Source organism: Cervus canadensis, chromosome 6 (genome assembly GCF_019320065.1).
Source record: "Cervus canadensis isolate Bull #8, Minnesota chromosome 6, ASM1932006v1, whole genome shotgun sequence".
Taxonomy (NCBI): Eukaryota; Metazoa; Chordata; class Mammalia; order Artiodactyla; family Cervidae; genus Cervus; species Cervus canadensis.
Window position 1 is genome coordinate 60,695,347 of NC_057391.1, and position 20,959 is coordinate 60,716,305.

The 20,959-nt window shown below is 55.5% G+C and overlaps 1 protein-coding gene across 4 annotated transcripts; it reads left to right on the forward strand.

The window, feature by feature from the left end:
- Positions 1-723: 723 nt before the first annotated feature.
- Positions 724-20,319, forward strand: SHF (Src homology 2 domain containing F). Of its 4 annotated transcripts, XM_043472098.1 has the most exons (7): positions 729-1,262; positions 10,328-10,469; positions 12,802-13,008; positions 14,342-14,482; positions 15,731-15,902; positions 16,045-16,164; positions 19,553-20,319. In XM_043472098.1, exons 1-7 carry the CDS (start codon positions 759-761, stop codon positions 19,737-19,739), a joined length of 1,473 nt encoding a protein of 490 aa, XP_043328033.1. In that variant the 5' UTR covers positions 729-758; the 3' UTR covers positions 19,740-20,319. The 4 variants fall into 4 exon arrangements, with proteins under 4 accessions (XP_043328035.1, XP_043328036.1, XP_043328033.1 ...); XM_043472100.1 differs by lacking the exon at positions 19,553-20,319 and having other exon boundaries at positions 724-1,262; positions 15,731-15,900; XM_043472099.1 differs by lacking the exon at positions 14,342-14,482 and having other exon boundaries at positions 732-1,262.
- The last annotated feature ends 640 nt before the right edge of the window (positions 20,320-20,959 follow it).

Genomic DNA, 20,959 nt, shown 5'->3' on the forward strand with positions numbered 1-20,959 from the left:
AGGGTTGGGTCGACCTGCTCAGAGTGGGTGAGCTCAGGGGTGGGAGGCGTTTGTGCAAGGGCTGTTTGCCTGTGAGGAGGGCGTGTGTGGAAGCCACTCGGGAGAAGTGGGTGCCTCTAGGGAGCTGATTGTCTGTGATGTGAGATGTCCGCCTGGAGTGGGTTAGAGTATGTGCAGTGAAAGCGGTTGGATGGGAGAAGGTAGGCGGGGCTCCCATAGCAGCATGCCGAAACCCGGTAGTTACAGACTGGTCCTACCGAGCAGCCCTCATCTCGGCCCCCCACCTCTGCCTGCCCCCAACCCCAGCTTTTCCTCCGAGGATAATATTTCCCAGTTGGGAGGCCTTGGGGAGGGGCAGAAGGCGCCGGAGGGCCAGGAATTCAGGAGTCTAAGAACTCCCCTCTCAGGTTCGCGCTAGGTGGGAGTTGGGGGGGGGGGGGTGGAAACAGACGTGGGCAGGTGAGCCCCTGCAGGGACAGGCGTGCCGACACGTGGAGGATTTATCCTCAGTCCATCCTCAGGAGTCGGATGCCCTGCCCTGGGGTCGCCACTTCGCGTGTTCGGCGAGCACACAGGCTGGAAACCCGTCCCCCTCCTCTCCGTGGGGCGGGGGGGAGGTCGACCCCTTTAGGTAGCGGAACCCCGCCTCTCCCTTGTTACCGACGAGCCCCGCCCCCTCTCGCCGCCCGGCGGAGCTCCGCCCCCTCCCCGCCCCCCGCCCGGCCACCACTCTCCCCTAGCTCAGTCTGGCTGGCCCCATGTTACTGAGCGGAGCTCCTCCGGCCGGCTCCGGCCCGGGGCCGAGGGCACAGGGGAACGCGGGGGGCGGCCCGGCGGGATCGCGCCGCGGCGCCGGGGGTGCAGGAGCCGGCCCAGGAGGGGGCGGCAGCGGCGGAGTGGCCAAGTGGCTCCGGGAGCATCTGGGCTTCCGCGGGGGGGGCGGCGGCGGCGGCGGAGGTGGGGGCAAGCCGGCGCCCCCGGAGCCGGACTACCGCCCCCCCGCACCTTCCCCGGCCGCGCCCCCCGCACCTCCCCCGGACATTTTGGCTGCCTACCGGCTGCAGAGGGAACGTGACTTCGAAGACCCCTACTCCGGGGGGCCGTCCGGCACCGCTGCCCTAGCCACCCCCGCCGCCCCCGGCCCCACGCCGCCCCCGCGCCATGGCTCGCCCCCCCACCGCCTTATTCGGGTCGAGACCCCTGGCCCCCCAGCTCCTCCGCCTGAGGAACGAATCTCTGGACACCCCGCCAGCAGCGACAGGGTGAGTGCCACGCCGGGCAGAGGGCTGCCAGAAGGAGAGGTGGTCGGAGGTCTGAGGCTTACGAGAGGGACAAAGGTGGCCTGACCGGGGCCGGGCTCCTCGGTGTCACGGTTCCCGGCGGACACGATCTTAGTCTCTGACCCCGGGGCTCGGAGGCTTCATCCACCTTTGTTCAGATTCTCGACCTTCTAATTTGGGACGTGCGCCCCAAACTGCCTCTTTCCCTTATTATCGCCCCGGAACTAGTGACCCTCCCCCTCCCAGGCTCTGCTCTCCTCATCGCAGCCCCCGAAGCCTAATTAGGGAGCCTTTTTCTAACGGAATTTGAGCCCCGCTTCTCCCCAGTTTATGGCCTTTCAGCCCTCCGGGAGCAGCAGCTCACTGCCCTTTGATCTCTGACCCCTCCCCCCCCAGGGCAGAGTGAGCGCAAAGCTCCTTCCCACCTCCTGTTAAGAAAGCCCAAGCATCTTTGCAGGTGCTAAAGCGCCAGGAAGGAGGTGAAGGCTGGTTTTCTCCCCGTGGACACAGCAAGAGCTGGCTTTTGCCTTAACCCATGGTACTGGAGACGGGTGGACTGTTGAGCAGGGTAGACTGTTGTTCTTAGCAAGCCAGAACCAGCAGTATGCATCTCTTCACCAAGAATGCTGACCACTGAGGTACAGGCAGGGCCACTCCTGTTCTCCCTCCCTATCTCTCCCCAGGTATGGGGACAGTCAGGCTTTCCTGGTGGCTCAGTGGTAAAGAATCCGTCTGCTAATGCAGGAGACTCGGGTTTGATCCCTGGGTCGAGAACATCCCCTGGAGAAGGAAATGGCAACCCACTCCAGTATTCTTGCCTGGGAAATCCCATGGACAGAGGAGCCTGGCGGGCTGCAGTCCACGGGGTCACAGACACGACTTAGCAACTAAACAACAACAACGTGGGGGCAGTCAATGCTCAGAACCTGTTGCCCAGAAGGGGCTAAGCAACTGAGCCCACTCCTTCTCTCTTCTTGGCCTTGTCCTCCCAGTGTCCATTATAAGGATGGCTAGAGCTTTTCATGGATCTTCAAGCTTAGGGCCCTCGCCATTCCTGAGAACATCTATTGTGGCTCAAAGCCCCAGGTAGAGGAACCACCCCCGGCCCAACTCATGTGGCCTGAGAGCTGAAAGCCATCCTCAGGCCCCTGTGACCCTAAATTCTAGGAAGATGACTCTGTGGGTGGCCCTGGCTCTGTTGTTCCTCTTCACTGACCTCTGGGAGCTTGCTCTGGGGCTTACTCCCCTCTCCTCAGCAGAGAACACTGTTTTCTTTGATTGGAGAGCAAAGTTGCTGTCTGAATCCATTGGCTCCAGTGTTGAGGTTTTCAGCTGAAAGTGTGATGCTGTTCTGCCCAGTTTCCGGGGTAAGAGAGATGTGTCGGGGTCAGAGAGAAGCCTCAGGAATGTGAGTTATTTTTCCCTGAGTTCCTGCCATGGGGCATGGCTGCCCATCCTGGGCACAGACCCTTTGCCTGCAGAAGGCGGCTGTGTCCCCACAGCCTAATGGAGTCCCATTAGGCTCCTCTTCCTAATTTTCCCTGTTGATGATGGTGGTGGTGGCGGCAGTGGCTTTGTTCTTTCTATTGACCAGTTAGTCTCCTCCTGCCTGACCATTGCCTGTGGGCATGTGGGCCTGGACTGTCCCTGGCTCTCCTCCTCTCTGCATCCTCTTGGAATGGCATAACAGGCTGCCCACCAAGCCATGGGCTCCTCCTGGACAAGGACCATGTCCTCATATTGTGTCTCACAAGTGCCTGACACAGAATTTGGCATAAAGAGGGGTGGTGCATAAATAAGTCCTGAGTGGTGACTGTGCACTGCCATAGTGACCTGAGGGTGAGCAATCCCCCTTACTAAAGCTCCCCATGTCCATATTCTCACAGAGACCCCAAGGAAGGGGCTGTGTCCACACAACCATGTGGAAACCCACAGCCTCTTCTCATCGAGGGCATCCATCCTTCCCCCAGTCGGCTCTGTGATCTGTGGGCTAAGCGGTGTCTGACTCCTTTGTCAGCTGTGGGGACAGAAATGAAATGGAGCACTCGGTGGTTTAGTGGGTCTGTGAGAAAGACTCAGGAAGCTATCTGAGCTGGCCCCAGGGCAGGGAAGCTGACCTGGGGCTGCGCCCCCCGCCTCCCCCCCTCCCCCAATTCAGAGAGAGCAGCTCCACCCTCTCAGGAACAGAGTTTGGATCTTCTTAGAAAGAGCCCAGACTGCACACCTGAGCCCCTCACCCTAAACCCAGGTGGCGGCCCGTGCCTGCAGAGCTCGCACAGAGTTGTGGCTTCCAGATGGTGAGCCGGCCTGGCCCCCTGAGCTCCTGCTCAGTCGGTGTTTCTGTTCTGTGTGGCTGCTTTCTCCTTAGTCTCTGTTTCCCCTCCTCTTAGCCCTGCAGGTCCCCTTGGCTTGTTGCTTTTGGGTCACTTCCTAAGGCACGATGAAGCTGGGCCCCAGGTTTTGCCTTCGGCTGGCTCATTTCTCTCCTTCTGCAGCCCAGCAGCTGGTGCTGGGTGGGTCAGAACCCTCTGAGAGAGGCTGGATCATGAGGTTTGAAGAAATGGGTGGAAATGCTTCTGTGATGAGCCAGAGAGATTGAAGGGGAATGAGCCCAGTGGATGTGGGGTCAGGAGAGAATAGGCCTTCAGACAGGACCCTGAGAAGCCTGGGGGCTCAAGACCATTTGCCTTCTCCCCATGCAGGGCTCTGGCTGCTGGCCCACCCTGAGACCCATGGCTGCAGTTGGCAGGGGTGCACGGGTGGCCATCTGGGCAGGCCTGGCAGGGCAGGTGTGGGAGCAGCAGGAGCCGCGCCCTGCACCAGGCAGGCAGGGCCTCGCCATCTGGCTGCAGGAAGGCTCCCTCTTGGTCCTGGGCCCTGTCTGGCCATCAGGCTGTGTGCTCTGGCAGAGGGGCTAGAGAGCTATGCCTTCCCTTGCTTTGCTCCCTTTTCTCAGACCTTCAACAGGAAAAACCTGATCTAATTAGCAAAGGGGGCTGGGGATGGGAGAGGGGCCCTGATTGGATGAAGCTTTGAGTTGCCTCTGACCATCTGCACAGTGTGTCCTTTGCCTCCATCATGCCAAGATGTGTGAGAGAGACGGACAGAGATAGAGAATGAGAGTGAGAGCAAAACAGAGGTGATGTGAGCAATAAGACAGGCACCTTGTATGAACTGAAACTAAGGTTCTTGTCCCTAGCTCACAGAGGGGCCGCTAGGGTTCACGAACCTCCAGAAATAGTGTGCAGATATTTGGGTGAGCAAGCACTTTTCTGCGAAAAGGCTCACAGCTCTTCGGTTCTCATTGGTGTTCGTTCGCAGGGCCCAAAGTATTAAGAACTTTGAAAAATAGATGCTATACCTCATAGATGATTTTCACGTGGACTTGGATCCTCCAGGCCCAATTTGGAAACGAGTGAACAGATAAGCAGGAGGAAGGAAGTGAAGGATACATTCTGGGTGCCAGAAGATGAACAAGCTGTGCCTGCCCTGGGGTTAGGAGGGCAGGTAGGGGCCCTCCCTTGGCCAGTGTTTATGGAGTGTTTGAGTATCATTAAATGACACTGGCCCAGGCACCACCTGGGAGGCCGAGGTCTTGCCTTTTTTGGGTTTGTTTGCTTTAATTTTCCTTCTTATGACTTGCACAGAATCTGTTTATCTTACACCTGTCCTCGTGTCCCCAGTGATGGAGGAAAAGAGAAGGGTCTGGGTCAAGGGACCCCTGTGGACTGGTTAGACCTCTGAACCCTCTACAGCCCGGGCTGGCCATCTGTGCTGCCATAGGTGCGTTGAGGAGGGCTGAGGCCCGCGGCCACTGTGGGATGGTGTGGCAGGCCTGTCCACTCTCTCCACTACTGTCTCCTCATGCTGCGACACTCCCTCCTCTGGAAGACACCTGTGGCTTGTTGGCCAGTGACTCAGTGACACCGTAGCCCTGGTGCTTTCCCTTTGGGAGCCAGGAACAGGCAGGAGCCTGTAACCAGAATGGGAGTAGCTGGCTGGGGTCCCAGACTTGGAGAGCCAACACCAGCTGCCCTCTCTGGAGAACAGTGTGGTATGATAGGAGAGCAGAGAAGGGGCCCAGACCCTGCATACAGTGAGCCTGTCATGCTTCCAGAGCCCAGGGCCCAGCCCTGTAGCTTCACAGCACCTCAAGGTGCTGCTTCTCTCTCTTGGAGCTTGTTTTTTTTTTTTTGTGTGTGTGTGTGTGTGTGTGTGTGTGTCACTGTGAGCTCCTGAAGGATCCCGAAATTTGTTCTTTTCATATCTAACAATGTAATCATGGACATTCACTGAGCCTCTACCTCGTATCTAGCACTGTTTGAAGCAGCTCATGTATACTAGACCAGTTGATCCTCACAACAACCCTATAAGGACAAGTCTGGTCTGTTATTATTCCAGCATTACAAATAGGGAGACCAGGAATGTTGAGTCACCCTTACTTGGTTTCATAGCTAGTTAGGAAAGCTGAAAGCTGACGTTCCCAATGGGGCAGCCTGATTCCAGACTGACTACCAGTATCATGCATGGGACCTTTGCACCTGCCCAGAGGAGCCCTGCAGAGAGAGGAAGTGTCACTAAGCATTTGCTAATGAACAGGGGAAGGAGACTCTTAAAGAAGGAATGAGGATTGCATTCTATGCTGAGTTCACAATTTCCTGAATGCTGAAGGCCGCACTTGCCCCTGAATCCCAAAGTGGCCTCAGACAGACCTTGTAAGAGTCTTACAAGGGTTAGTAGCAAGGGTTAGTTAGTACCTGTCTGTGATGTTTGAATGTTTTACAGGCATGGCATTGCTTTGTGGTTAGAAAAGGATAATAACAGATTTGCTTCATGTGAAGGCATTTCCCTGGCAGATAATATTGGGAAGGGCATTCCGGTAAGTGGGAACAGAAAGTGCAAAAAGTTTGATCTTGAGGAAGGTAAATATCAGTAGTACACCATTTCTGAAACTGACAGATTTTCAGTGGAAAAAGGATTTCATAGTTACAATAATTTGGAGAAATGCTGAATTAGACAAAATTAGTTTATTCTTTTGACTATAGGACTTCTCATAGCCTTTAACATGCTAAGGTGTATATTACATCTACAAGTAGAGGAGGGAAGATGCTACATTTCCCAATTCTTCTGGAAAATCTATGGCAAGGCACCGAGAGTCAGGAGACCTGGGTCTCTGACTTTCTTGTCTCCACTGCTGCAAACTGTGCACCCTGGACAAGCCTGGATTCTGGGGCCCCAATGGCTGTATACAAGAGATTATCATCAGGGCTAAGACTGATGGAGCACTGACTCCATGCCAGCCTCTGGGCCAAACACTTTTTGTATTCATTGTCCTCTACCCAATCCTGTGAGACAGATACTAATACCACCCCCATTCCACAGATGAAAAGACCAGAGGCTTCCAGACATTAAATGTAAATGAAAGAAATAGAGGAAAGGGACAGTGGTAGACTTTGGAGACCTTACAGAGCCCAAATACTATGACATGTGACCCCTTGCTCCCCTGGCCTTAAGAACCCCATGGATTGGCTCAGGAACTCCTAGCAGGGTCCAGCTGCAGAGTGGGAGGGTGGAAGCAGATGGTGGGCCTGCCAGCTCCCTCAGGAGAGGCCTGGGCAGGAAGGAAAGGCAGAGCCCGACAGCTACTTTGGGAGGGGACACTGCCCAACTCAACAGGCGCAAGAGCAGGATCTTGGAGCCACCCTGCCAGATGGCAGGAGGGGAAGGAGACCTGGTTGGCAGGGGGCCCTCTGGGCAGCAGCTACTCACCTATAAGTTTGGAAATATTTCAGCATTTCAGCAGCGTTCCAACTACCAGAGGGTTTGCCTAAATATCAGCCCCGGGTTTTAGGTACCTTCTCTGTCCATTCCTTCCTTCTGCCCTTGAGCCAAAAGCTTTGATCCCCATCAAATATCCATTCTCCTGACTGGCTGCTCCCACAGCCCCTACTGGTCAGTCAGTTAGAATGAATGGGGGTCTGAGACTTGGTGTCTCTCCAGAAGATGGAGTCTGGGGAGCAGGAGGCCTTTTGAGCATCCAGAATGCGCACTGAGCAGCTGCCGTGTGCCAGGCTGATACCATATACTACAGTGAACACGTCAGAGTCGGGTAGAGGGCCCATAAAGTAAGTCGTGGTGGAGCAAAGGTGTCAGAAGCCGGCAGAGGCAGCTTTCCCACACCTGAGTGGTTTGCCTCCTCACGGGACCTGGAACCACTGGGAAAGCAGGTCTGGTCTCTGATGGGGGTCCCCCATGTCCAGGGCAGGTGCTTATCCTGCCAACCTCCCAGCAGGCGTCTCTGCTGCTGTTCCTGATCCCGGTCCTGTGGGTGGCTTTTCTGGGCACCCCCGCCTAGGGTGAGGGCTGGGGCTTCCTGGAGCAGGTAAAGAGCCAGGAATGGAACAGAGGAGCCATTGAGCTGCCCACAAAGCTGCCACCTGGGTGCCCGTGGGCCCTGCGGGCTGGTGCTGTGGAGGCCGACGCCAGCCTGGGAGGGGTCACAGCCCCTGGTCCAGGCTCTGGTGGGAAAGGCCGGCCTGCAACTCTGACTGAGCTTGGAAAGCCGGGGCATGGGGGGTTCCGTGGAGTTGGCGAGGAGGGGCCTGGGGCTTGGGCCAGGTGCTCCTGCTCCCAGAGCAGTTTCTGGGGACTCATACCTTCTGTCTGACTCCTCACCCAGATTCATGCTTCCTCTTCTGAATGAACAAGGAAAAGTGCTTCCTTTGTCCTTTCTTCCTTCCTGTTTATATGAACTGATTCAACACATAATTACTGAGCACTTTAGGCATTGGGAATTTAGCAGTAAACATGGTTCCTGCCCTCAGGAAGTTCACAAGAAGACAGATAAGAAGACAGTATGTGCTACACAATGTGATGATAGCCCAGCACAGAGCCCCTAACCAGACCTGGGGGGAGACTGACTGGAAGGCTTCTAAAGAGAAATAAGCTGATCCAGGTAATCGGAAAGCCTTAAGATAAAAGAAAGAGATTATAGAGCTTTCAGGTAATGAAGTGACCTGAAACTTCAGGGAGGAAGAGAGAACCCATAGAGGGATGTGGAATCTTTACATTTCTTTAACTTTGGACTTTTATTTTTGGCACTGGAGAGCCATTGCAAGGTTTGTTGATTCAGTTACTGTTGAGTAGCTGCCACGTGTGAACATGAGGCTAGGTGCCAGCTCAGGTGGGTACCCAGTGGGCTGGCCTCAGAGCCCCTTGGTTGAGTGGGTCAGACTGTGGGTACTGTGTACCAGGTGCTTATTGGAGCTGGAGAGACAAAAATGACAAAGAGGTCAGGTTACAGGATGAGCTGGTGGAGGTGATGGGATGATCTGAGATGTGGGCCTTAGGGGCAGGCAGAGAGATACAATGGAGATAAAGGAGCTGGGGGTCTTGACTGGAACGAGGTGAAACGAGTAGGAGCTGGAGAACTGAAGGATGAGAGTTCAGCTAGGAGCTGTTGGGATGCATGTCAAAGACCCCTGGAGGGGCCTGTAGGAGTGCTGCTGCTACTGCTAAGTCACTTCAGTCATGTCTGACTCTGTGCGACCCCATAGATGGCAGCCCACCAGGCTCCGCTGTCCCTGGGATTCTGCAGGCAAGAACACTGGAGTGGGTTGCCATTTACTTCTCCAGTGCATGAAAATGAAAAGTGAAGTCACTCAGTCGTGTCCGACTCTTAGCGACCCCATGGACTGCAGCCTCCTCCATCAATGGGATTTTCCAGGCAAGAGTCCTGGAGTGGGATGCCATTGCCTTCTCCGAGTGCTAGGAGTGCTAGGAACCTGCAAAAAGGGGTGTCTGAGGTGGAAAGTTTTTTTTCTTCATTCCACCTTGCTAGGGATCCCAGATCCTATTACCCAGGCCAGGCTGGTCATCCCCACAGCCTCCCTGCCCAGCTGACTCCCAGAGTTCTGATCTGGACCAGAACCAAAGTCTAGAAGAATAGGGGAGAGGCAGGAGCAGCCCCTCCCCTAGGCCGCAGGCCTCACAGCTACCTCTCGTCAAGGCCCGGCATCCCGGTGTGCAGTGCTCCCCTGGGGCTGTTGGCACGGGGCGGACTGGGCTCTGTGTCTGCCTCAGCGGGTCCCCCCCCAGCCTGTGCCCAGCTTGGAGAAAGGCTCTATTGTCCTCAATGAGCCCCACCCCAGCACCATAAGCTCTTCTGCAGGGTGTGTGGTTGCGATTCACTCTGCCTTGACTGGAAGCAGGAACAGAGGGGTGGCCATGAGCCACTTGTGTGAGAGAAAGGGGCAGCTTGAGTGTGGAGGGCCAAGGCCAGGGCTATCCTGTCCCTGCCCTCCAAGAGCCCAGAGGGGTTCCGCAGAGCCCAAATCCTGGTTTTCTCAGGGCTATCCTAAGGTGGTCTCTCTCCCAGGACAGCCCAAGATGCCTGTGGTAGCAGGTTGGCAGCATGATTTTGCACAAAGGGCACAGGTTCCAATCCTGGTTCCTCCGCTTACCTGGAACAGACTTGGGTATGTTGTTCCCTACCTGTCCTGAGCCTCCATTTCCTAAAAATGGGGATAATAATTCCCATATGGCATTGTGAAGGGTGTTGTGAGGATAAACCAGCGAACCGTGACATAAAGTCAGTGCTCAGCCCTTCCTTCCTTGATGGTCAGCAAATATTTCAGCATCTGGGAGTGCAATGGTAGACATGAACCAAGCTAATTGCCTAGTTGCCTGCTGTTCCCTGCTTATTCTTAGGATGCTCCCAACACCTTTATAAGCAGGTCTCTGAGTTAATTCCCTCTGTTAGGTCATCTGATCCTGCCGGGACTCTGAGGCAAGCCTTAAGGCCCAGAGCCTTATCCTACGGCCATCTTGCCTAGGGGATGGCCCAGAGGCACACAATTAAGAGAAAAGAAAGATGGGCCATTCTGTGGGCAGCCTAGTGGGGGACCCCACAAAGGAAGAGCCAGAGCTTGTCCCCATCCAAGCTCCTGGGCAGCCAGGACTCTTGTTCCCATGGACAGAGCAACCAGGGAGAAGCAGAGCTGTCTCTCAGATGTCTGAAGCCTGCTCGTCTCACTCTCTTCCCACAGTTAGCAATTCTAGAAGACTATGCGGACCCTTTTGATGTTCAGGAGACTGGCGAAGGCCCAATAGGCGCTTCAGGAGCCCCAGAGAAGGTCCCTGAAAATGACGGCTACATGGAACCCTATGAGGCACAAAAGATGATGGCTGGTAAGTGATGGAGTCGGCGGTGGGAGCAGGGTGGGGGACACTCCCTGAGGCCTGAGAATTCACAGGACAGGCTCTGGGGCCCACAAATCTAAGGACTGATTCCTTGGTCCCGAGAAAATATGGAGAAAGCTTTTGCTGGGTCCTTGGGGAGGGTGGTGGCCATTGCCTTCAAGATAGTCATTTTGGAGGAGGTGGGACTTACGGAGCCTAAGACCTAAGGTACTGGAGAAGGCCATACAACCAAAGGGCAGACAGTAGAAGCATTTGGGATAGTCAGGAAGGGCAGGCTAGTGGTATGGGCTGGGTTGGGGGTCACTGATCCCAAGAAGAGAATCACTAGCTTTAGGGAAGGTGATGGGGTCAAAACGATGGGATGTTGAAGTGAACACCTTTGTGGCAACTGGAAACACACAACTAGACATTCAGATGCAGTGCACAGGAGAGTGGGTACGTAGTTCAAGGAGTGAGGGCAGGGAGAAATAAATGAGACCTGGCCCTGGGGAAGAGAGATCAAGAAAGCATATAGGAAAAGGGACCAACAGGGTAGGATGTGGTGAATCAGTGTAAGCCAAGGCCCCAGGGCAGGATGAAAGGAAGGTTTGTTCAGGGGCAAATAATCTTAGTGTTAGGCATACGGCTAAGCCTAGCTAAGAGCTAAGAGGGGCAGTAAAGGGTCTCAAAGGCTCGAATGAGGCATTTGGACTTGCTCCAGAGTGGGGAGGGGAGCCATTATGTATTCTTGAGCAAGAAAGAAACAGGATGAATATGGCATTTTAAGAGGATTACTGAGGCTTTGGTGTACAGAACAGGCTAGAAGAACTGGGCATCAGGAAGATGAGTTAGTAGGCTATTGTGGAAATTGTTGAGGCTTTAAGAGACCAATAATTAACACCGCTTTCTTCCCCTCTGGGCTTGGAAATAACCGAGAAATAGGATTAAGGAAACAGACAGATGGAGATAGCAATGTCAGCTTTATTACTGATAAAGTTGATTGGAGAACATTACTTAGCTATGTCACTACAATGGGCTTCTTAATACTTCACCGCAGAATTAAACTTGTCCACTCAGGCTTTGGCAACACAGGACAGCTGTAGGCCCCTGCACGGGGGCAGGAGGAGAAAGAACCAGAATGTTCTGTCTCTGCAAGTAGACAGATGTGGGAAAGAAAGGAAGCTTCCACTGTCTGATCAGATAAGCTGCTCTCCCTCCCTGGGTGAGGTGCGTGATGGGGCAGAGAGAAGTGGGGAGTGTTATTCCATGGAGACCATGAAACATGAGCCTGTAGAATGGAGGTTCACCCTAGCAGTAATCTAGATGAGGAGACCTGGCCCTGTGGAATGGAGGTCAAGATAAAGCGTCAGAGGGAAAGGGGTCGTTGCGGAGAGTTGAAAGAGGAGAGTCAGCAGGTGTTGGCACTGAACATGCGGGATTCAAAGAACGAAGAGGGCCCAGGACCAAGGAGAACAGTGTAATCGCCAGCAGTGGAGAAAATGAGAGGGTGGCTACTGTATTTAAATCAGAGCGGTGTGGATGCCTGGGAGGTCTAGGAGAGCCCTGGAATTGTATGAGAAAATTTGCACATTTTTCTGGGGGAGTAGCTCCATAGTTTTTATCAAATTTTCATTGGGGTCAATGATCCCTAAAAGAAGATCACAGAACAAACTAGAACTTTGGAAGAAAGCAGTGAGTTTGAAACACCAAAGGGAAATAGCTTTATGGCAGTTGGAAATGTACAGATGCAAAGGGTGCCATGAGACTGAAGAGTGAGGGCAGGGAGAAATGAATAAGACTTGGCCGTATGAGAACAGAGACCAAGAGAGGGATCCAGGGAAAGAGACTGAACGGGGGTGATCAGAGGGGCGGACGGTCCATGAAATTGACTCATCCAAAAAAAAAAAAACAGAAAGAAAGAAATTGACTCATCCAAGGGGACAGTTTCAAGGAGAGGAGGTCAGCAGTACCTGAACAACAAAGAAGGATTTTCTGACTGTGAGATGACAAAACTTGGGGCGCAAAGAAATAAATGGATCTGGGTAGCAAGGAGGAAATGTACTCTGCCTCAGTTTCCAAAATGAGTAAGCCTCACCAACCCACCCCTTGCTGGCCATCACAGGATCTCTTTTCAGTCTTTCCCTTTGGTGCTTCTCTGCCCCTGCCTCTGTGGGGTCCCATGCTGTTGGAACCCCAGGGGTGTTTTGAGGGGCCTCTGGCCTCCCCGCAGAGTCAGCAGCCTCCCCTCTGAAGTCTTGTAGCTGGAGGGTGCTGCCTGCCAGGGGAGCTGAGCCAGGCAGCCAGGACTGCTCACACCTCCCCTCCTGCCTTGCCCTGGCAGAGATCCGGGGCTCCAAGGAGACAGCAGCTCAGCCCCTGCCTCTGTATGACACACCCTATGAGCCAGAGGAGGAGGGGGCCACCCCAGAGGGTGAGGGGGCCCCTTGGCCCCGGGAGTCCCGCCTGCCAGAGGACGATGAGAGGCCCCCCGAGGAGTATGACCAGCCCTGGGAGTGGAAGAAGGAGCGGATTTCCAAAGCCTTTGCAGGTGAGTCCTGGGTGGAGAGGGCAGCTCTGCTGGGGCCTCGGAGCAGCTTTCCAGGGTCAGGGGAATGGGAGGACTGGGCCCTGGGGACGGAGGTGATGAGTTGGGCACTGTGAATACAAACTGTGTGCAGCTTCAGGGGATGACTTCCTGCATCACCACCTCTCAGGCCCCCATCTTTTAGGAGGCAGGGTAGACTTAAAAGTAAAGAAATTCCAAACAAAATGCTCAAACTTGTGGCCTGTGTTAAAGACTTACATTTAACGAAACAAAGCACTTAATACTCCAGACAGTAAAAACCCCCTATGTGTACAGCCTGACCACAAGGGGATTTCTCAAGCATGGAAACGGGTGGGGAGAGGGAGAAATGATCGGGTTTCTCCTGTACCAATCACCCCAGGGTCCATCCCAGGCCCAGAGTCCAACATGGAGAGGATGTGCGTGGGTGGTGCAAGGTCCTGGAAACTTGATTCAGTGAGAACATCCAGGACTTGTGCCGTTAGACCTCATTCCTGCTCCTGTGTCCTCCTCAACCCTCCCTGGGCAAGGGGCTCGTCCTGGAGCTGGACTCGGCTCTCTGCTCTGTCCCCCCAACCCTGGCAGCCAGACTGGGAAACCACAGCTTTCTCACTTGTTTCCTGTAAAGCATGCACTGTTGAGGACAGGCCGTTTATCTCCAGGAGTCTCCTTGGAGAATCAATACTGTTTGGATTGCTTAATGGGAAAATCTATGCTCGTCATTAGGAAACCTCGTTAGCAGTCCTGCAGCCGCCAGTGGCGTGGCTCTGCTAATTGTCAAGGCTCAGGATTGAGAATGTGGGGGGTAAATTTCAATAAAACATCTGCCCCCGTGTCTGAGCTTTCCTGACACCCTGTGGCCAGACTGTCTGGGTCTTGTTGCCCATGAGTTCCCAGGCTTCGAGTCAAAGGGAGAAGAGAGGCGAGGTGGGAGGTGCCAGGAGGCTGTGGGGGTGCCTGGGTACGGTGCTGAGTGGTGTGGACAGCCCTTTGTCCCACTTTTCCTCCCTGCCCAGTCCCTTTGGGCCCTGGAGGCTCGAGAGATGTCAAAAGGGACCTGTGGGGCTAACAGAGCGAGGCTCTGTGTCCTGCTGTTTGTCACCGGAGCCGCCCACCAGGGCGTGGTCAGTGTGGCTCCATCCAGTCCCCTGAGAGTCCTGTTCTTCCCCCAGAAGCCGCCCCTGCCTCTGCTCTGACCCTTTTCCTTTCTAGGCTGTCCTGTGTCCTGGCTCTGGTTTCGGTGTCTCAATCTCTGCCTCTCTCTGTCTCTGTCTCTGTCTCTGTCTATCTCTCTTCTCCCGGCTACTCCTGGCTCCAGTTGACATTAAGGTCATCAAAGACCTACCTTGGCCTCCGCCCGTGGGACAGCTGGACAGCAGCCCCTCCCTGCCCGACGGGGACAGGGACATCTCCGGTCCAGCCTCACCCGTCCCCGAGCCCGGCCTGGAGGATGGCAGCGGTGGGTCCTGTGGGGGCTTCTGGCTAGGGTCAGCCCTCAGGCCCCGTGGGATTGGGTTGGAGGAGCTGAGAGGTGGGGTGGAGTTCAGAGAACCCAGGAGGAATCCCTCTGGCCCTGGAGGAAGAGGAAAGGGACAAAGGACACGGTCCTCCCACCCTAAAGTACAGGGGAGCTGCCTCCTAAGAGAGGCCCCTTCCAGATATCTTTCCCACCACTCTTCGAAATTCACCTTTTGGGGCAGAGCACTGCCTGACCAGATCCTTTAGCAGCACAAATAACTCTGAGGCTGGGTGATACTAGCCCAGGAAGTACCTGACTCCTTAAAGGAGAGATCTGATTTTGCATCTGGTGACTGAAGGGCTTGAAAGTGCTACTCAGAGAGAAAAAGAGCCCAAATGGGGAGAAAGAAGACACTGAACCTTTCATCTATGTTCAGTTTTATGCACAATGGGCAGCCAGGGGTAGGCTTGCATCTGTGAGTACACACACAGGCATGAGCACTTGTTTGAACATTCATGCCTGTGTGTGAGTGGGCATTTTGTAAATACAGGCTGAGGGAGGGTCTCTGTCACCTGTGCATGCTGGCTTTACCCATGTGGCTCACTGGCTTCAGCCCTCCCTGGGCAGGCTGCCCAGGGTCTTGGAAGGGCTCTGGGGTCTGGGAGGGCACCGCTGCCTCTGCTGGGCTTCTATGGGGGGCAGGGGGTGGTGGGGGGAGCCTAGGGGCAGCGACCTTGGGGGCGGGGGCAGGCTGGCGGCTTTGGGCTTTGGGCAGGATTAGCCTGTCAGGATGGCACCAAGGGGAATCAGATAATTGTTCTCAGATCGATAAGTCATTTCTGCAGAATGGCTTGGCAGGGTGATTTGGAGAACGGTAATGAACTCTGAAGAGGAGAAAGAAACAATATTATCAGCACTGAAGCCACCCTGAGGGGGGATGGGGTGAGGGAAGGCAGTCATCTCCTCCAGACGGAGAGGCTTAAGTGGTTTCTCATGTCGCTTCTCTCCCCTCTCCTGCCACAGGATGGGGACCGAAAGGCCTGTGTGCACAGGAGAGCTGAGCCCCACCCCCACCCAGGAAGGACCCAGGATACTGTCCCTAGAGCTCGTCAGGCTCATGACCAGGCCCCACCCTTGCAGAACATTCCTTTGTTCCCTTTTGGGTGGAAATGGGGATGAAGCACTGGCTAGTCTATAGGGCTTTACCTCTAGAGTCCTCAGAGTCTGTGACTGGTATGTTCCCCACAGCCCAGTTTGAAGGATCTGAGAAGAGCTGCCTGTCACCTGGCCGGGAGGAGAAAGGGCGCCTCCCTCCCCGACTCTCTGCAGGGAACCCCAAGTCAGCCAAGCCCCTAAGCGTGGAGCCCAGCAGCCCCCTGGGGGAGTGGACAGACCCAGCACTGCCTCTGGAAAACCAGGTGTGAGTGTCTGTGTCCAGTTGGGGACCCTTCCCTCCCTTCCCTTCCTGGCACTGACTTGCCTGCAGGGAACACTCAGAATGGGTGGCCCTGGACAGCCAGGGACCCAGCAGAGATGCCCCCCTTTCTTTCTCTTGTCCTCAGCTGGTATCACGGGGCCATCAGCCGAACAGATGCCGAGAACCTGCTCCGGCTGTGCAAAGAGGCCAGCTATCTGGTGCGCAACAGTGAGACCAGCAAGAACGACTTCTCCCTGTCCCTCAAGTGAGTGGGGCCTGCTGGCTGGGGTCTCTAGACAAGAGGAGCCTGTCAGGATGAGTCCAAGGGCAATCAGTGCGAGGACTACCAGCAGGATGGGAGGAGCCTCCAGTCTCTCCCGTGCCCAGCCAGGCTGGGGAGAACGTGATCCCTGTGAACACGTGCTGACTCTGGGCAAGCCTGGGCACCTGAGGCTTGACTGAGGCTCAGCCTCTGCTCTTGAGGAGCTCGGAGTTCATTGGGGAAAACTGTTAAGATTTGAATCCAGCTTAGAAGGGTTCTGTCCCTTTCTAGCTCTGTGACCTGGAGCCCCTTAACCTCTCTGGGCCTCAGGGCAATAATGATACCTGCCTTATAGGGAAGGATTAAATGAAATAAGCACTTAGTATAGTACTCTGAGTGCTTACTAAATTATCAGCGTCATTATTAACCAAAGTCCAAGATGTTCTAGAAGTACAGGGGAGGAGATAGGAACTTTGCCTGTGGAACTCAACAGGGTGATGGACGCTGGGTCCTGGGAAGAAAGTGGAGTGTTGGACACAGAGCTGTTCTTGTTCACTCTGAGGAGGTGGGCAGAAGGTCTGGGGGCTGGCGGCTGACAACTGAGCTGTAAAGGGTCCTGAAAGAGGCAGAGGAGTCAGGGCACCTCCTCCTCCTCAGCCTTCCACTCTGGGCACAGATATTATACATATACCAGCATCTGCCTCCCAGGTTCTACTGGCAGGATGGCTAGTCTCCTTGGCGCTCAGGAGTTCTGTCTAGTAGAACCCCACATGGCAGACTGTCAGAGCGCTATGTCCATTCACATCTCCCATCGTTACTGGGCCACCTATTCCACTTCCTACAGTATTTCCTAGGGGCCATTAGAGTACAGGTATGCCCCACTTCAAACATCCAATATATGGAAATTTGGGAGTACTAAACACACACATTTGAGGATAATTATTCAACTTCACTAAAAGATAGTGGGAAAAAATGCCAAACTAAAGTCAGATAACCTGAATTTCATTCTTGGTTTTTAGTAAAACTACCTGTGTGACCTTAGGCAAATCACTTAACCTCTCTGGACTTTAGTTTCTACTTTTGCAAAATATGTCCAATGGATATCTCTTAGGTTTCTTCCAGCTTTTCTGCTCAGGGGGTTGCAAGTTATGAAAACAAAGGAACATTCAGGAAAAATTCATTTGTCAAAAATTTGAGCTATATAACTTCGGAAATGTGTATTGCTTTAAAAATCATAGTCATGATTCCTAGAGCATCTGCTAGGTGCCAAGCAGCATATACACCATCTCCAAACCAACTACTGTCTGCAAGATCAATCTCTTTTTTTATAGAAAGAAAACAGATTCAAAGAGGTATGTGATTTGCTCAAGGCCAACAGCAAATAAAGTGCCTAGAGCAGGCTCTGAACCCCACTCAGGCTGACTCCATGAACCTCACTATTCCACTGCACAGTTCCACCCCCGTCAAGGCTGGTATGGTCCAAAGCAAGGGGAGACACGGGGTCTGGCTCCCAAACAGTAGAGTCTGGGCCCTGCCTTATCCCGAGGAGTGAAGGAGGGGGGCGGCCTGGACACTGCTCCAGCCCAGGCTGATCTGGGCCTGCCAGCATCTGTCTGCCAGAGTCTCGTTTGCATATAAATGGCTTCTCTGAAATACAATTATGGTTTCTCTTTTCTCTGTAATGGAAGGGCTTTCACTGGTAATTAAACAGCTTCCTCCAAAAGCCTGCCAGCCCTCATGCTGCGGGCCAGCTAGTCCCACCCTGGTTCCCAGAGGGTCAGGCAAAGGCTCTGCTGTGTCCTAATGGACGCTTGGGATTTTGTCCCAGGAGGTCAGTTACCCACATGGAGGCTGAGCTCTCAGCTGCCAACTCAGTTCTTTGACCACTTGTTGCTCTTTTTGGCGAGACCTGTCCCTCAAGGAGAAGATATAAGTAGTTTTCAGGGGAGGTAATCCCCCCAAGTGCACTGTGGGGAGGGGGCTGTCCCCTAACGGTGAGAGCACAGGGCCCATGCTGCTGCCCACAGCCATGGGCTGGACTTTGGGCACAGGACGGACAGGGGAGGGCGACTACTCACTGCCTCCCCTCTCCATTGCCCCAGGGGCTGTAACCTTTCCTTAGGCCCTTTGCTCTATTCTGGGGGCCTGCATGCTCACTGTCAATTCAGCCTTATCTCAGACCTGCAGATGAAAGATGGCCCCACACCCTGACACACACCCAGGCTTGAGGGCACTCCACCCTAAGCGGGAAGGGAAGGATGGAGTTAAGGGCCTGTTTTTTTCTTCCCATCCCTTTCCTCTTTAGTTTCCCCATTCTCCTTGCTTTCTCACTGAAGGCCTAGTGCAATGGGTCCAGGCAGAGCCTTCTTTGTACACAGACAGGGGAAGCAAGTGGTGGTTTGCCAGCCTCAACTCAAGGGTAGAGCCTCATGAAGAACAGCCCCCTTGCCAGTCCTGCCTCTCACCCGCTTCAGAGCCCTGCACATGTCCTTCCAGGGGCTCTGACCCGCAGAAGCAAGTCCTCAGGCTTCAGGGCTCTCCCAAGGATTGCTTCTCTGTTGCCCGTGTGTGCATTTTAGACCTGGGGCCTGGCCGAGCAGGCTGGTGGTAGTTTGAACAGACGTTCTTGCTGGGAGCCGGCCAGAGCTCAGCAGCATGGTCCTCGTGTTGTGGGCAGGGCTGGGCACTAATGCTGATTTCCTGGATTGTGGTGGGGAGATGGGAGAGGCAGTGAAGCATGTCCTCTCTGAGGGAGGGAATGGAGCGGCAGCCTGGTGATGATGTCATCCCAGGCAGAAAAGCTGGATAGATTGGGGGGAGGGGGGGGTTGGGGGATTGGCCCAAGGCCCAGTTAGCAGGAGGGTGAAGGGATGTCCTCGGGACCAGGCAGCTGGGTGTTCCCAGATTCGTAGGGATGCCCAGAGCAGACCCCCTCCCCCATATTGCAAGAGAGAATCCCAACCAAGAGTCACTTGGTTGTTACATCTGGCCACCCACTGCCCTGCCAAGGGTGTCTGTTCATGAGTTAGGAGGAGCTCCCCCTACACAGGTGTTCTCCCCCACAGCTCAACGAGGGGGAGGATAAACTGGCCCTAGCTGGGGGGGGGGGGGGCGGGAGAGACTGGATCCCATGGTTGGGGGGTGGTGCTGATAGCTTGTTTCCACCTGCACACACCCTGTACACTCACCACACACACATTCTTGGCACACCCAGTGCCCTCACCACAAAGCCAATGCCTGCTGCCGCCTACTCACAAAATCCCCTCCATCTCCTCCCATCTCAGCGGCCTTGGAAGAACCACTGCCAGGGTTGGGGGAGTGGGAGTGGGATGGGTGGGTATAGGGCCTGGAGAGGGCCCTGGCTCAACAGGGTCTCCCCTCCTCTTCCCAGGAGCAGTCAGGGTTTCATGCACATGAAGCTGTCGCGGACCAAGGAACACAAGTACGTGCTGGGCCAGAACAGCCCGCCCTTCAGCAGCGTCCCTGAAATCGTGCACCACTACGCCAGCCGCAAGCTGCCCATCAAGGGCGCGGAGCACATGTCCCTGCTCTACCCCGTGGCCATCCGGACTCTGTAGGGGTGAGGCCCCGGCCTTGTGACAGATCTGGACCCAGCCCTGGGCGACCTCTCCAGCCTTTCTTCCCCTCTTCCAGGAATCAAGTGGAAGCTGTGATATTCCTTAATTTATTCTAAAGGGGAAGGGCTACAGGGACCTTGGAGTTAAAGGTGGTCGGGAGCTGAGGATTGAAGACTCCCTGGGGAGAAAGGATAGCCCCTGGCGGAAAGAGACTGCAGCATTACTGATGTTCCGAGGGGTTTAAGATCGACAGCTCCAGCCCCTTTCTTCCCCTAGGGCAGAGGTGGCGACCCTTTTCCCCCCCCATCCTCTTCCCCCTAGGGTGGAAGGGTGGATGCGGGATGGAGCTGGACGCGGGCCAACGGGGCCCCCTGGCCATCTCTTCGCCTCCACTTCCGAACCACCGGTGGGAGTTCACCCAGAATCTGGCGCGGGGCTTCGGGTAGACCGACCCCTGGGGTGGAGACAGCATTGGGGGTAGGGAAGGAGGGGAAGGGCTCGGCCGCCGGGAACTTGTGCAGGCCCCGGGCCGCCCCGGCTCTGGGCCAGAGGCAATAAATAAACTCCGTCCTGCCAGGCACAGCCGCGTCCGCGCCTCCAGCGCCGCCGCCGCCGCCCTCCGGGCGGACGGGGGAGGGAGCAGAGCGAGCACAGATTCTGTTTATAAATTAGCTCTGGAGCAGCAGGCACGGGGCGTCTGTGAAAGGCAGTTTCGAAGCATCAAGTTCCTTCCTTTGACGAGATGTCAAAACATCCCCCGGGGCCCTCACCCCCGCCCCGGCTGAGGGGGCGGGGGGGGCACCCGGATCCCGGCCGGCCGCGCGGCGCCCCCTCCCCGCCGCTGGGACGAGCGCGGCTCCCTGAGAGCGCGTCTAATTTCCTGCCAACAGCCATTTGTCTGGGAGGAGGGGAGCCGCGGAGAGACAAAGAGGCAGCGCGCCAGGCGGGAGGGAGCGGGGCGGCCCTGCCACGCGGAAGCCGCGCGCCGGCGGAGGCGGGAAGGCTGGCGCGGCCGACCGCGTTTCCTCTCCAGAGGAAGCGAGGGCCTGCCGCGCCTCACCCGGCCCCGGGTCGCTGGGTCGGGTCCCAAGACCTGCAGGCGGCCGGTCCCGGGCGGGATCTCCCTCGCGGCTGCGGCGCCCGGCGGGGTCGTCCGCGCGCGCCCCCTGCTGGCCGCGCCTCCACGAGCCGGGCCAAACCTCCCACGGCCCTGGCGGCCC

What these genes read in the sequence shown, in the direction of transcription:
- SHF (XM_043472098.1), top strand. Translation starts at nt 759, where the DNA reads ATGTTACTGAGCGGAGCTCCTCCGGCCGGCTCCGGCCCGGGGCCGAGG. An exon ending in ACCCCGCCAGCAGCGACAGG is followed by an intron (nt 1,263 to 10,327) that starts GTGAGTGCCACG and finishes CTCTTCCCACAG; the next exon opens with TTAGCAATTCTAGAAGACTA. An exon ending in GGCACAAAAGATGATGGCTG is followed by an intron (nt 10,470 to 12,801) that starts GTAAGTGATGGA and finishes TTGCCCTGGCAG; the next exon opens with AGATCCGGGGCTCCAAGGAG.